Below are 16498 nucleotides of genomic sequence, written 5' to 3'. Positions count from 1 at the left end.
GTCACCGTCTGCAGCAAGAATGGGCCTTCGAACGAGGCCAGCCCGGACCCCTCCCAGAGCGGTCTCACCTGTCATGCCGGCCTCCTTTTCAAGGCTGGCACTGCTAAATGCCATTTGGGGACGTGGTAGGATCCGGTGACGAGGCCTAGAGGTCACTGGGTTTCCGTGTGGGGCCAGGTGGAGAACTGAGGCCTGGGACCTCCTGTCCAGAGATTCTGATTTAGAAGGCCCCACGGGTGAACATCTGTATTTTTTGCAAAGCGTCGAAGCTGTTCCTGACGTGGACCCTGAGTTCGAGCCCAGGGCCCCTCCCAGCTCTCCCATTCCACTGGAGCCAGTCCTGCGCCCCCCTCCCCCGCCCCTGCCACAGCAGAGGGCGTATTGCACACCATCCTCCATATCCCTCTAAGGTGTTGGATCAATGAAAAATCTTCTCTTCACAAAGATGTCAGGTCCCCCGTCTTACCTGCAGCCTTCCTAAGACCTGCTCTCAGTCCTGCAGCGCTACATGTCATTTCCTTCTGAAGGGTCCATCTCTTAAGAAGCAGTCTAGCTTTAAAGGCCACATCGGGAAGATCTGATACCAGAGAATAATGAAGGGGCACATGGGAAGGCGTCAAGGAGATCAAGTGGGCGATGGGTCCATTTATTACAAGGGGAGATCCAGAGCTTTTAAAAGACTTCAAAATGGACCGAGGTCCACAAAGAGTTAGAACAACTTAAATTCCAGGGGGCCTAGAAATACTCAACAGTTGAATGCTGGGTGGCAAAATGGTATTGGGGGCACACTATAGTTTCCTGGCAGTCTGGCCATCTGGATCAATGCTCATTTGGTAGCGATCCCAGACACACAGACCAGGTCTCGACTGTGCAGTGGCCGCAACCGCTTGGGGTGTCTGGCCGCCAGGCCGGCTGGGCACGAATGGTAGGTGTCTTTGTAATAAACGGCGCAGATCGGGGAGGGAGCCCCATGCTCTGCCTGCAAATCAGATCTCCTGGGGGTGGTGGCTGGAAGCCGACAAGCAGTAGCGGTCTCGGTCGGTCAGCTGAGCAGACGTCCTCACCAGGAATAGAAGCCAAGTGCAAACAGGCTGGTTCCAGCTGCTGATTCTTGTCAGGCGGACTAGCCCAGATGCTGAAACACCACCTCCATTACATGTCCCCTGCCAAGGTGAGGACTCGGGCCTGCCGTGGGGCACAGGGCAGGACTTTGGTGTTTTAGGCCTCTCTACAGGAGCAGCACCCCAAATCGGCTGCGAAGGGGAGCAGCAGGACCACACCTCTCGCGCCTGGAAGGCCTTCCCCTCGGCTGGCATCGGCTTCTCTCTTTCTGCCCCCTTCCTGCTCAGACGCCACTGACAAGTGGGCTATGCTCCTCGGTGACGTGCCACAGTGCTCTTGAAGAAACAGCCTTAAAGAACTGCCAACTGGGAAACAAAGAACAAGTCAGCTGGGCCCGTGCCTGCGAAGTCCACACGCAAGTCCTGTGCGTGCCCACGTCCGTGAGTGCATCGTGCCAGTAACCCAATTACGGGAGTCTTGTTTGAACTGCCCACTCTCACCTCAATTTCTGAGAAGAGCAAAGAGCCCTTCGCAAGGTCAGCTCAAGAGGTGCAGAGGAGCAGACCCCCAGCAGACACTTACTGTCTCTCTCCTTAGCCTACCAGCTCCCTCCGAAGTGTTCACATCTGCTTCAGCAGCTGTCGTCCCCCATGAAGAAGGGAAGGGAAACTGCGTCCTTGGAGCCTGCTGGGTGCCGGGCAGTGCGCCCAGGCAGCTGTGTGCTCACTGTCCCGTCTAATCACCCGCGAGCCGCGGCCACTCAGCAGCGCACAGATGTGCAGTGCGCTCTCTGCAAACTCACTTGGTTGTGCTCTTCCTGACTGATGCGGGCACGCGGCACAAGTGCGCCTGCTTCTGCCCTCGGACCAGGGAATCTCCAGGAGGCCTACAGAGCAAAGCGGAAAGAGCCTTTGAACTTTATCTGTAGGCAGAACCGATCCAGAGTTGAGCTTTTCCAACATACCCCTCATCCAAGGAGGAGAGAGAGAGGGGAAAACAAACCCTTGACAGAAAAGCACAACTGGAACAGCAGTACCACCACTACCCCTGGTGGCAGATGTCCATCCTCAAACACGGGTTTGAAAGCAAGAGTGGAGTGCTGGCCCGGGCACAGTGTGGGCAGGGGCCTCGCCCTCAGGAAAGGGCTGCGGCTGCCCTCCCAGTCCAGGGAACTCCAGCAGGCTCAGCAAGGCCCACCTGCGCCTGCGCAGCGCGCTCTCCAGGGGGACGGGCCCGACCCCAGAGGCCCAAGATGGCCTCACGGGCCACGTGGGCTTTAAAGAGCGCTGAAGTCGCTGGCCCTGTTTAGTCCTCTCCCCAGTTTCTGAGGCCAAAAAGAGCCTGCGTGCGGTGGGAGCGCATCTGGTAGTGCCAACCTCCTCAAGAGCAGCTGGGCCTCGGACAGCCTTGGTCAGCCAGCCGGCGGGAGCTGGATTTTAACGGGTGGTTGTGTTACATTTGCTATTTATATGGTAAAATATAAAGTTTCTAAAGTAAGAAACTTTAAGAAAGTGAATGTGCGTCTTTAAAAATGTGAGGTAAATAAACATCCAGTGGTTTGGGATCTGGCTCTGGTGTCGTTTGTAGGTTTAGAGACCCTTCGTGTCTGCTCCGAGCTCTGCGCACCGCACGCACCTGAGCCGCTGTCACAGCGGCCCCCAAAGCAGCCACCTCAGCAGGAGACTTGCTGCCATGTTTTGATGATGGACTGTGGCTGCTAAGCCTGTGTTCTTTAGAGGACAGGGGGTCACACTGGTCTCCAGTTGCTGCCCGTTTTGTTTAACGGAGAGAAAAGGACAGCACCTGGCTCCGGGCCCCGCCAGAAGTGCCAACCAACCGAGTGTCCAAGGGGAGATGTGCTCTCGTTCCCATTTAGAGGCACAGCTTCCTGTCACTGCCTTTTCCTGAGGACCCGCCATGCACCCGGCATTTTACTCAATCTCAGAGGAGCCTTTCGAGTGGCCGCTACGGCTGTCTTGGGTCCAGCTCTTCCCCGACTCTGACGGCCCAGATGGGAACAGGAAGATCTTCCTCTTCCATGTTAGGAGGGAGGGAGATGGTTTATGTGGAAAATGAAGAGCCAACCCGTATGTCCATGTCCACATTTCAACCATGGGCCCCTGGAATGTTCAGGCAGTGCTGGGAGCTGGGGAATATCACCAGATCTAATGCCCCACTCCTCGTCCTCCTGCTCCCAGGAAACTCAAGAGCCTCAAACACTAACCACAGGTTGGCTTTGGCCATTTTTATTTCAGGGACAGCTGTTTACGATACAAGCTCTGCAGGGCCAGGGTTAGGAGGCAGTGCAAGATGCTGCTATGACGTGCTAGGACATTTTTATTCCAAATCGGGGAAGCCATACAATATACCCACAGTTTCCACTTTCAGCCTCAATAATAGGGAAAGTTCCATCCTAAACTTCAGATATGAAGTTGATTTACTCACTGAACCTCAATCTTGTATTTTTCATAAATCAGAAAGGTGGAAGCAGGCATCCCTTCTGGCTACGCTCCACCAGGCACCGCTAACAAATGACTGCTCTCTCCGGGGGCAGTTGCGGCCTTGGAATCCCTCCCCGCCTGACTGGGCTTCGGAGTCAGACTTCTTAGAGGATCTGTGGGACCACGCGGGGTTTTCCTCTCCCTTTTGGCTCCTGCGTCCTTAGTAAATTCATCTTCTGCTTGGAGTGGGGCCTGGTCTACAGGGCTAGGTGAAAGTTCACAGGGAAACCGGGGAATGCCTTTTAGGTACTAAAGCCAGCATCACTCGGGTTACGTGGAAAGACAGAACACACAGGAGCCCATTTGTTGTGTTGGATGATGCACCGTAGGACCCAGAAAATGGGTATGGATGACGGCTTCTTAAAACGACAGCCTGCTCCCTTGAGTACTGCGGGTGACTCTGCCAAAACCATTAGGTATGTGATCCAGATCAGCCCAATACGAGAAGTGGGTCAGCTGATTCAGGATGTCTTCCGTCTTCAAGACTGAGACACTGTCTAGGAGCTGGCTGAGGCTGGAACTCAAAGGAGGCATGGTGCTTTCAGCCCTTGAGGACTACAACTCTTAACCATTCATTCATTTCAAAGTCTTAGTTTAAACCCAGCTCCGCATTTGTTCCTTAAGGTTTACCCTTCACCCCTGAGTAGGCGGTTGCCCTTTTTGGTTCTCATTCTATTCACAGGGGCCTAGCCAGGGATCTTCAGAAGTGTGTGTTCCATCTTTCCCACCCGTAAGACAAACGTCCAGTAAGGTCTCAACAAACGCAGCCGTCCCGTCGAACAGCTACACCCAGGCAGGTGCCCCCTATCGCAGCTCGGATGCACTACTAGGAGTTCTTGGACTTCCGCTCCTTTCTGGCCCTGGAGGCCATGAGGCGGAAGAAGAGCCCAGGAGCCAGAGTTCGCAGATAAATGGCCAAGGAAGGCAACAGGTCGGCCAGGATCACATCTTTCTTTTTCTTCCCCACGGCAGCCAGAACATCTCGGGCCACCTCCGCAGGGCTTCGGCCCTGGGCCGTGGTCTTGTCCATGACTAAAATAAACAAAAGAAAGACATGAACTAGAAAGCAGAAGTCCCTCTCTCAAGGACGTGAGAGGACATGGACCAATGTCAGCTGGGTTTGCCGAATTTCCCATGAAGCTCTTCCCACCGTCTGTTGGGAGGAACGTGGTATGCCACCATCCCTATTCTGTACTCCAAAGAAATGAGGAAGCCGTCTAGTTCAGTGTGTGTGAGGGGGAAAAGGGGAATGTGGGTGAGACATGGGCCCCCTCAGTGCAACAAAGGCCAAAGGCCAGGCCAGATGGGGTCCCAAAGAGTGAGCCCTTCACACACAGCGATTCCAGACCTTGTAAATTGTCTATTGGAACCAACAGTGAAGGAGGATGTGGCACTGAGTTGGTCTGGAGTAGCTTGGCTTCTTGAGGTCTACCAAATGGGGGATGGGAGAAGACCATGCCCCCCCCCCGCCCCTGGCAGTGAGGGTGAAGTGACTCAGGAATAGATGTCATGGTTCCCCACATCATGTGTTAACTGGACAAGGACAGGAAGAAAGCCTTGGTTTGTCTGAGGTGTTACAGACAGCTGCAGGGAGTTCAGGAGGTGTGAGGCTGATTAACACCAACCGACGCTCCTTCTTTCCTAGTAATCTGACAGCTCTGCCCACGGAGCAGAAGCAGCTAGCGGGAGGGGAGGAGAGGCCACCAGCACAGGCCGTCAGTGAGCCGTCCAAACTGCATGAGCTTCCTCACCAATATCTGTTTTCACTGTGTTTTTAACACAGAATAGGAGGTTTCTGATTATTGCTTATTTTTAAATGCCACAGAGGGAATTGTCAAAAAGAGATTCTTCTAGGTATAAATGAATATGAACCTCTCTGGCTCTATGCTTCTGTATGGTTCCTGCTGACTTGCTGAGGGAGCAGCTATCCAGGGCACGTGCGCCCTCGTGGTTCAGGTCTGGCTGGGTGGGCTGCAGGACCTGCAGGCCCCCGGTGAACACTAGAGCACAGGCCCAAGAGGGCACATCCAGGGAGGTGGGACCTGGCAGGTTACGTCTCAAGAGGTGAGGCCATGCAAGCGTGGGGAAGCAGAGCTGGCTCCCACGTCAATAGCACGCGTGGGTCCGCGGACCTGGGAGGCTGGCCGGAGCCTGCATGCCGTGCAGCCCACTAGTGGTGACTGCGTGTCAGCTCACCATGTCTTTGGCTGAAGCGAGATGGAGATGGAGACCAGTGCACCCAGCCTCACCCGAGAAGACTGCACTCTTTCCTTTGAGCACCCTGAAATCAGTCCTCTCTCAAGCACACTGGGCGCAGAATCTCTTGGGTCAAGCAACCCATACTTTCTATGAAGTTAATCCACTTTAATTTTACTTTAATTTGGAAGCTTGGCCTTCCAAGTCCTTCCAAGGACTCAAAGTCTGGGCCACCAGGGACCCTGCTCCAACAGCTGCAATGGTGACGCTCAGGCTAAGGGTGGCTCGTGGTAAATGACCACTAATCAACAGTACGTATAACCAAGGCCCGCACACCAAGGTTTTTGGTTTTAAAAATTACATTCCAAATGAAAATAACCAAAGACTCATCAGGTAGGAGGAGCACATCTCACTGTACCCAACCAACAGCTTTTCACGGAAGAAAAGAGAAACCAGGGCCTCACCTCCGTACGTGGACCCGTCAGCAGTGACGGCATTGAGAGAGAGGTTGGTGTGGATGTAGCCAGGGCTGACAACAGTCACCTCGATCTCATACTGCTCCATCTCGGCACGAAGACAGTCGAAGAAGGCCTGGGTTGCGTGTTTGGAGGCTGCGTCTGCAAAGGTTCACGGCCAGACACACAGGTGAGGGAGAGGGCCGGGGACAGCCCCTCAGATTCATTCCCACTCATTCTCCTTTACCTAAAAACTGATATTGCCATTTAAGATTACAGTATGACAGCAGTGTTCATATCCTGATTTAGGGAAGTGCACTGTAGCCTTGTTCTCAGGAAATACCCCGAACTGTGTAAGAGTAAAGAAGTGTCATGTCTCCAACCTTCTTTCAAGTGGTTCAGGAAAAAAAAAATTAGAAATTTTATATACACATGTCTGCATACATACACACAACACACACAGACTAGGATAAAGCAAATATGCTCAAATGTTAACAACTGGGGAATCTGTATGAAGGAGACATGGGAGCTCTTTGTACTATTCCTATGACTTTTCTTTAAATCCGAAATTCTTTTTTTTTTTTTTTTTTTTTACAGATGTATTTATTTTAGAGAGAGTGCGAGAGTGTGTGTGGGGGGGAGGGCGGAAGGCGAGGGACAGAATCTCAAGCAGACTCCCCGCTGAGCACGGAGCCCAATGCAGGGCTTGACCTCACGACCCATGAGATCACAACCTGAGCAGAAATCGCAAGTCGGACATTCAACTGACTGAGCGACCCAGGTGCCCTGAAATCTGCAATTATTCTAACGTTAAGAGTTTAAAAAACAAAACCCAAAAAACTTAATGCCTAATAGGCAAAACATTCACACAGGACAGAGGATATGAAGTAAAAAGTGAAGGTCTTCCTTCCGTCTTCCGGTTGCATTTTCCAGAGGTCAGCTACACTATGGGTTTCTCAGGAATTACTTTTTATAAATCCCATGTACATATATGTGATTTCACACTTAAATAATTTTTTGAGCTCATACTGTTCATTATTCCCACAAGTAGCTTTCTTCACCCAGTGACGCAGAGCGAGCAGTCTGTGCCGGCCACACAGGCCTGCCGTGCTTCCACGGGTCACGAGACCACAGAACTGGCCTGTCCATGGGACTTCGTGGGTTGTTTTCAGCTTTTGTCACTGAAACAGCGCTACCAGGGAACATCCCTGCAGGCATGGGAGTGCGTGTATGAAATCCATGCCTAGCTTTCTTATGTATTTTGTTTGACAAACTTCCATGGAGTGGCTCTCCATCGGGAAGAACCACTGAGCTTGCTCCCCCAGAAGCCACAGAGCCACCGCTGCTCTTCAGCCACGGCTCCAAACATGCTGAACAGGTGCTCTGAGTGGGGACGCAGTGACCCGACAATGACATTCTTGCAAAACACATGGCATCTCCCCTGAAAATCCGTTTCCTCCAACTCAGACTTCTACATGTTTTAGTCTTAGGAAAGGGGCATCCATCAGCCAAACAAACAGGAAGGGAAGAAGCAAGGAAGTGTCCCAGTGAGGCACATGAGAAATTCCAGTGTTGGAACTCACTGCAGCACCTTTCAGAGGCCAGCAACTTCGGTTTGGGCCAAGTTGCTGGGGGCTGGATGCATAGTTTGTGGGTAGGCAGGTGGAGATCAGTTGTGATCCCAGGGGTGTAGCCCAGGCCCGAGGACTGAGAAGAGTCACCCTGGGGGTCCCCCAAAATAGAAGGCTGCACCCTGATGACCAGTGTCATGGAGTCTCAGGCTGTAGGTCCTCGGCCAGGCTGTGCTCACCTACACCCTCACCACGGCTGGCAACAGTGAGCCCCGCCGATCCACAGGGCGTGGGGCTCAACACGCCACCCAGATCATCTCACTTGGTCCTCACAACAGCAGTGGGAGGCGGGGAGAGATGCTCTCCTGCTTTAGAGACGAGAAGACTGCTGCTCACCAGGATTAACCAACGTGCCCAGGCGCACTGCCACAACTCAGTCTGCTTATTATAAAGTGCCCAGACCAACTATGCGTGATCTACCACAGGCACAGGCCAAATGGAGGACAAAATTCAGTGAGATCAAATCAAAGTAAAGGTTGGAAGTGATTTCGTACAAAGAACACTGTATAGCCTTTACCCTGATTTACCTAGTATTAACATTTCACCTCACCTGCTTTATCATTTGTGATTCTATTTATGCCTGAACCACTGGGGCTGCCTTCGACAGCTGTCCTGTGCTGTCGGAGCCGAAGCAGAACGCCAGCAAACAGAGAAATAACAAGTGTAGGCACAAGTATGGCTAGAGTGCTTCCCAATTCACAAAGGACGTTCCATCTCCAGATGTCTCGTTTCATCCTTTACACAGCTCTGTGGAGCGTGTGTGAGAACTGTCAGTCTCTTCACAAGCAAGGAAATGGGGGGCCAGAGAAGTTAAAATTACTTGCCCAAGGACATGCAATGGAAAGCTCAAGGCAGAGCCGGGGGTCCTATCTTGAGGGAGAGGACGGCGTTGGGACAGCTCCAGTCCGCTGCGCCGTGTCATCCAGCTGGATGTCTGCTACTGTCCTTTCAAAGTGCTGAGCCAGCTCTGCTTGGCCTTCGCTCGCTGCCAAGTCTGCAGCCGCGTGAGGCTGGGGCCAGCGCTGGGAAGCGCTGAGAGCAGACGAGGCTGCTACAGGTCAGTCTGGCAGAGGGTGGAGCAAAGACGGAGCTACCGGGGCGGTGTGTGAAATCACCTTTAAAATCTGTTAACGAAACCAGCCCAGGCCCTGTTTCCTTGCTGGGACAACATGAGGGCAGACAGATGGGTGAAATGAGATCTCAAACTTTTGACGCAGTCACTCGCGCGTGGAGGTGAGAATGTGAACTAGAGGTCAATTTGGCAGTTTTATTTTTTTGGTCCTACTTACTATTTCCACTTTTTTGGAGACCCTCCCATGAGTGGCCAGAGATAGAAGTATTTAACGATACTCTGGGTAGCACATCATTACTACTGGTCAAGAACTGAAGGGAAATCCTCATGTGTCCAGGAAAATGGCTCAAGAACTCACGTCACATCTATTCAACGAATTACTGCATACCCACTTAAAAGGATCAAGTGAACTGCAGATGTTGATGTGGAAAGTTGTACTGTCGAGGGGAATACACAAGCCACAGAACAGTATGTATGAAGTGACCCTATGTCTGAATGTGTGATCACAAGAAAGAAGCCAGAGGTGTGTGCTGCACGTGATGACGTGGAAGTGCCTGTGTGTCCACGGTGAAAACCGGTAACGAGCTAGTGGCCAACACACGTGCGGCACTTACGCCTGGCCACACTCCAGCCCTGCACGCACAGCGCTCGCAGACTGCAGCAATCTTCCAGCGGCCCTCCAAGGCTGGGACTGCCCCGTCTCCCTTTTGCAGATCCAGACTGGGGTACAGAGCAATGGGGACCTTTGCACAAGGTCATGTAGAGGGGGTTAGGAGCAGAGCCGGGATTTGACCCCAGGCATTCCTCTCAGGAGAACACATTCTGATCAGGTCCCCTCACGCTGTGTGTGGAATCTTTCTCTCATGTCTGAATTCTGCATACTAAACGTGCTATTTTAATAATCACGAGAAAACAATACGCAAAAGCGCTTGGGGGAGGGAGACGGGAGTACTCACATGCTGATCGGAAGGGAATGCTGATTTTGCCCTGGATGCTGCTGATGGCAACAATGTGGCCTTGTCGCCTTTTGATCATGGAGGGCAGGAGCGCTAAAGAAAGACAGCAGAGGCTTTAGAGGAGGACTTTTCTTCTGGTCACTGCAGACACGCTGACAGGAGGTGACCTCGCTTATCATATGTAGTCAGAGCCAGGGAGGCAAACGGGGAAAGCTTCTGAGTGGGGAGTGCCAGGCTGGTTGGAACTCTCAGGCCGCCTGCGTCCAACAGACCGCCAGCAGGAGGAAGGAGCAGAAGGAGGCAAGGAGGGAGGCAGGCAGAAGCCTAATCACTAGGAACAGTCAGCTCGGTCCCCTTTTCTAGGGAGACCCTCTCCCCTTGACTGGTATCTGTGGCTGGCCACAAAAATGTCCCCACTTTGTGTGGGCTTCCAAACACCATGAAGAGGAAATGGAGGCAACACTATACAAATAAAGCTGTCACTGAGGAGAACATCTTGATTTAAGGCTAGAAAGCAGATAAAGAAAATGCAAATGAAAGCCCAGAGAAAACAAACACCCAAGCTGTAATGACAGCACCTATTCCGGGGTAAAACAGATGGAGACGGGCAACATCTAGCTAAAAAGAAATCAAGTAAAGTAAAAAGAATGCCAGCCTACAGTGCTCTTTTTTTCCTTTTAATTCAGGACTGTTACCTTTTGTTAGAGCAACTGGGCCAAAGTAGTTTGTCTCCATGACTTTCTTATCCACGTCCGTGGTGGTGTCCACGATGGCGCCCCGGTAGCTGATGCCGGCGTTGTTGATGAGCACATCCACGTGGCCGAAGCACTGCAGGATCTCAGCTGTCGCTGCGACGATGGCCCCAGGGTCTGCGAGGTCAAAGGTCACCATGTAAGGCTTGTGTGTCTGCACCTGGTCAAATGCGACAGAAATCAAATGCACCTTGAGTGACAGGCATGTGAGCCACATGTCCCTGCTTTTCAGAGTGCCGGGAGTGGCCTACCGGGTGTGACCTGACACAGGCTCTAGCACCTCTCTTCCCAAGCAATGTGGCCTGGAGGTTCCTACCTCTGGTGCTCACACCTGACCTGGGTGACTTTACCCCTAAACTGAAAATGACTACTACAGCCAGGCTCCCATCACTGCCTTGTGCCAGCACCGTGCTGTACATCACCATGACATTAAACAGTGCCCCTCCTGACAGGGGGTATCCTTCTCAGGTTGTTCCTTTTGTTCATTTGTTCATGAAACATTTTTTTTATATAACTCCTATGTGCCAGGCACTGGGGACAGGCAGAAAGCAAGACAAACATGGCTCCTGTCTTCCAGAAGCATATACTGTCTAGTGAGGAAGACAAATTCTATAACTGTAAAGAATATCATGAAGAAGTATAAGATGCTAGAGGAATGAATAACCGAGCCATCTAACTTACAGGGCTTCCCAGTGGACGTGAGTTTAACAAGAGATTAAAAGGAGATGTGGAAGTGTGAAATCACAGAAGATGGCAGAATAGGAAGTGCCAGGAATCTGTCTTTCCACCTGGACGTTGTACTGGCAGAAACTCTCTGAAGCAACAATTTTGGAACTCTGGAGTCCATCTGAATCCTTGCAGCTTCCAGGGCAGTGCTTGGCTGGCAGATTATAGATAATTTTGGTCAATTCTAGCCATCACCTTGGTGGTTAAGTTTTCATCCCCCATCCCTGCATCCCTGTGGCAAGAAGCTGTAGGAAAGACAACCCACACCTCTGGGGCAGCGTGAGGAAGCCAAGACAGGCAATAAGAACCTTGTCTTCTAAAACTCACGGTTGTGTTCTGGTGGTGGATCACTGAGGCGTGGTATGGAGGCAAGTTGCATTATTTTCACCACCAGTGGCTAAAATGGTTTACAATGGATTCAAAGGAGTTAAACCTGTTGTTTTGATAATCAAAAACATAAATAAATCCCCAGAAAATATACTAAAGTGCTAAAGGAAGACACGGACAAAGGCAGAAAATTGATGTATAAACAAAATGAGTATCATTAAATGCCATCAAAGAAACAGAAATTATAAGAAAATTCTGGAGCTCAAAGTACAACTTCTGAAATGGAAAATACACTACAAGTATACAAAGCACATTTGAGCAAGCAGAGGTGTGAATCAGTGGAATGGAAGAGAGGACAACTGAAATTACTGAGTCTGAAATAAGAAAAAAGAATGAGGAAAAGTAAACAGAGCCTAAGGGACCTGTGGGACACCATCAAGTGGACCAATAAATACACTGTGGGAATCTGAGAAGGAGAAGAGACAGAGAGAGGGGTGGAAAGAATATCTGAATAAATAATTGCTGAAAACGTCCCAAACTTAATGAAAGACATGAATCTACACATCCAAGAAGCTCAAAACCAAGTTGGATAAATTCAGAGGCCCACATGAAGACACATTACAATCAAACTGTCAAAAAAAACAAAAAAAAAAAAAAGAGAGAGAGAGAGAGAGAATGATTTCTGAAGACATCAAGAGAGACTTACTCTAACATAAAAGGAATTCTCAGTAAGATGATGAGCTGATGTCTCATCAGAAACCTTGGAGGCCAGAAGACAGTGGGTTGATAAATTAAAAGGGCTGAAAGAAAAAACTGCCAACCAAGAATTCTGTATCTGGCACAACTTTCCTTCAAAAATGAGGGAGAAATTAAGATTCCCAGATGAACAAAAGCTGAAGGAGCTAGTTACCACTAGACCTGCTCTGCAAGAAATGCTAAAGGGAGTCCTTCAGGTTTGAAATGAAAGTAAGGTGGAGGGTGGTGTAACTTGAAGCCATATAAGAAATAAAGATATCTGGGAAAGTAAAAACACGGGCAATTATAAAAGCTACTATTATTGTAATTTTGGTTTGTAACTCCACTTTTTACTTTCTACATAAATTTAAAAGACAAATGTGTTTAAAAATTATTATTAATCTGTTAATGGGCCAAGCACTGTATGAAGATGTAACCTCTATACGAATAACAGAAATGGGGGAGGACAGAGCTGTAAAGCAGAATTTTTGTATCCTATGAATCCCCTTAGAAACCACAAAACAATAGCTACAGCATATGCACATGAGGAAATGAGAAGGAAATCAAAAACATTTCACTACAAAAACCAACCAAACACAGAAGAAGAGAGTAATGCAGGAAAAGAGGGACAAAAAAAGCAATAAAGCATACAGAAAACAAATAGCAAAATGGTAGAAGTTCCTCCTTACTAGTAATTAGTTCAAATAAAACTCTCTCATCAAAACACCGATTGATAGCTCCAATTTTTTAAAAAATCCAACTATATGCTGTGTTTAAGAGACTCATTTTAGATCCGAAGATACAACATGTTGAAAGTGAAAGGATGAAAAAAGGTTATTTCATGTAAATAATAACCAATGAGAGCTGGAGTGGCTGTACTCATGTCAGAATAGGCTTTAAATCAAAAAAGGTTACAAGAGACAAAAAGGACATTATATGCAAGCATACCTCAGAGACATTGCAGGTTGGGTTTCAGACCACCACAGTACAGCAAATATCTCAATAAAGCAAGCCAGAGGAATTTTTTAGTTTCCCAGTAGATATAGAAGTTATGCTTACACTATATTGTAGTCCATTAGTGTGCAATAGCTTTATGTCTAACAAAACAACATATATATCTTAATTTAAAAATATTGCTAAAAAATGGGAACCATCATCTGAACTTTCAGTGAGTTGTAATCACTGATCACAGATCACCATAACGAATTAATAAGAATGGAAAAGTTTGAAATATTTTGAGAATTACCAAAATGTGACACAGAAACACGACACAGAGACATGAAGTGGGCAAATGCTGTTGGAAAAATAGCACTGATAGACTAGATCAATACACACTTGGCACAAAAACCTTCAATTGGTAAAATACACCATATCGGCGAAGCACAATAAAGTAAAGCACAATAAAACAAGGTAAGCCCATAATAATAAAAAGGTATTCATTACAGCAAAAAATGTAATAGTTAGTATAAATATTTATGTACCTAATAATAGACCCTCAAAATATATGAAGCAAAAATCAACAGAATTGAAGGGGGAAATAGACAGTTCTATAATAATATTGTGATATTTCAATACTCCATTTTTAAGAGTGGACAGAACAACCAATCAGAAGATCAATTACAAACAGATGACTGAATACTATAAACCAAGAGGACCGAAAAGATGCATATAGAACATCCCACCCAACGACAGCACAACACACATTCTTCTCAAGCACATGTGGAATATTCTCCAGGATAGACCACATGTTAGGCCAGAAAACAAATGTTAGCAGATTGAAAGACAGCTATCATTTAAAGCATCTTCTTCAACCACAGTGTGATGAAGCTAGAAATCAGTAACAGAAGGTAAACTGGAAAACCAGTGGAAATTAAACAAACCCTCTTAAAGAACAACCGACTCATAAAAGACATAACAAGGGAAATTAGAAATGAAAACAAATACGCAACATACCCAAACTTATGCGATGCAGTGAAAGCAGTGGTAAGAGGGAAATTTATCCCTATAGATGCCTACATTTAAAAAATAAAAAAAGATTTCAAATCAATAATATAACTTTACACCCTAGGGAACTAGAACAGAGTAAACTAACAAAAAGCTAGCAGAGGAAGGAAATAATAAAGATTAGAGAGGAGATAAAATAGAGAGCAGAAATAAAGAAAATCATGAAACCAAAAGTTGGTTCTTTGAAAAGATCGACAAAATTGAGAAACCATTAGCTAGACAAAGAATGAGAGGATGGAGTGGGTCCCTCCCTAGATAAAAAAAAAAAGGTTATAATACAATTAATATAATATAATTGTACACCCACAAATAAGATAACCTAGAAGAATTGAACAAGTCCCTCGAAATATACGAATTATCTGAGTCAAGAAGAAATAGAAAAATCTCAGCAGAGATTGAAGCAATAACCTAAAACCTCCCAACAAATAAATGTCAGCCACCAGATGGCTTCACTGGTGAATTTTACCAAACTTTAAAGAAGAATTAACACCAACACTTCTCATACTCTTCCAAAAACCTGAGGAAAGAGAGAACACTTCTTAACTCATTCTGAGGCCAGCATTACTCTGTCCAGAAAACCAGGAATGGAGGGGAAAGTCCTCAACATGGTAAAGGATATTTATGAAAAACCTACACCTAATATACGTTCAGTGGCGTTAGACAGGATGTGTTCTCCCTATGACCAAGAACAAGACAAGGATGCTTGCTTTCACTGTAGGTACTCAACACAGTACTAGGGTTCTAATCAGAGCACTTACACAAGAACGAGTAATAAAAAGCACCCAAATTGGAAAGGAAAAGGTAAAACTGTTCAAAGATGACATGATCCCATATGTAGAAAATCCTGAGGAATCCAGAGAAAACCATTAGAGCTAATGTAAGTCAGTTCAGCAGAGATGCAAGGTACCAGAAAAACACACACACTCATCAGCTATGTTTCTATACACCAGCAATGAATAATCTGAAAAGAAAATTAGGAAAGCAAATCCACTTAAAATAGCAGCTAAAAGAATTAAATACTTAGGAATAAATAAAACTAAAGAGGTCAAAGATTTGTATGTTAAACACTACAAAACATTGCTGATAGAAATTAAAGAAAACCTAAATACTTGGAAAGACATCTCACGTTCATGGACTGGAAGACTTAACATTGTTAAGTAGTCAATACTACCCAAAGTGATCTACAGGGGCGCCTGGGTGGCACAGCGGTTAAGCGTCTGCCTTCGGCTCAGGGCGTGATCCCGGCGTTATGGGATCAAGCCCCACATCAGGCTCCTCCGCTGGGAGCCTGCTTCTTCTTCTCCCACTCCCCCTGCTTGTGTTCCCTCTCTCGCTGGCTGTCTCTATCTCTGTCGAATAAATAAATAAAATCTTTAAAAAAAAAAAAAGTGATCTACAGATTCAATGCTATCCCTATCAAAATAATTGCATGCTTTGGAGGAAACAGAAACAAAGTCCCAAAGTCCATACGGAATCTCAAAGGTCCCTGCAAAACCAAAACAATATTGAAAAAAAAAGGAACACATTGGAAGATTTACACTTCCTGATTTCAAAACTTACTGAAAAGCTACAGCAACCAGTGTGGTACTGGCATTAAGACAGACACACAGACCAATGAAATAGGATGGACAGCCCAGAAATAAACGTTCCCATACATGGCCAAATGACTACTGACAGGGGTGCCAAGACCATTCAAGCAGGAAAGAACAATCTTTTCAACAAATGGTGCTGGGAAAACTGGATATATACATGAAAAAGAATGAACTTGAAACCTTACCTAACACCGTGTACAAAAATTAAGTCAAGTGGATCAAAGACCTAAATGTCGGGAGTTAAAATTACAGAACTCTTAGAATAAAACACTGGAGAAAATCTTCATAACATCTAATGGGGCAACGACCTCGTGGATGTGACACCACAAGTACAGTCAACAAAAGAAAAAATAAACTGGGCTTCAACAAAATTAAAAACTTTTCGGTGGCTCAGTTGGCTGGGCATCTGACTCTTGGTTTTGGCTCAGGTCATGATCTCGGGGTTGTGAGTTCGAGCCCCGCGTCAGGCTCTGCGCTCAGTGCGGAGTC

At 47.5% G+C, this 16498-nt stretch overlaps 1 protein-coding gene across 13 annotated transcripts in view; it reads right to left on the bottom strand.

The window, feature by feature from the left end:
- Nucleotides 1–625: 625 nt before the first annotated feature.
- DHRS7B (dehydrogenase/reductase 7B) overlaps nt 626–16498 on the bottom strand; it is a 58926-nt gene continuing 43053 nt past the window's right edge. For 8 of the 13 annotated variants that reach the window (XM_087867709.1, XM_087867712.1, XM_045778147.2 and 5 more), the window contains 4 exons: nt 10569–10785; nt 9874–9966; nt 6224–6376; nt 626–4595 (listed from right to left, as the gene is read on the bottom strand). In XM_087867709.1, the coding sequence (XP_087723835.1) occupies nt 4390–4595; nt 6224–6376; nt 9874–9966; nt 10569–10785 (669 nt within the window). In that variant the 3' untranslated portion in view covers nt 626–4389. The remainder of the gene's footprint in view (nt 4596–6223; nt 6377–9873; nt 9967–10568; nt 10786–16498) is intronic. The other 5 variants (XM_087867710.1, XM_087867711.1, XM_087867714.1 and 2 more) reach the window with 1 other exon arrangement.

This window comes from Ursus americanus, chromosome 14, assembly GCF_024610735.1.
Source record: "Ursus americanus isolate L20-20 chromosome 14, mUrsAme1.1.p, whole genome shotgun sequence".
NCBI classification, from domain to species: Eukaryota; Metazoa; Chordata; class Mammalia; order Carnivora; family Ursidae; genus Ursus; species Ursus americanus.
The sequence above is the reverse complement of the archived record's forward strand: the minus strand, read 5'-3'. Positions and strand labels throughout refer to the sequence as shown.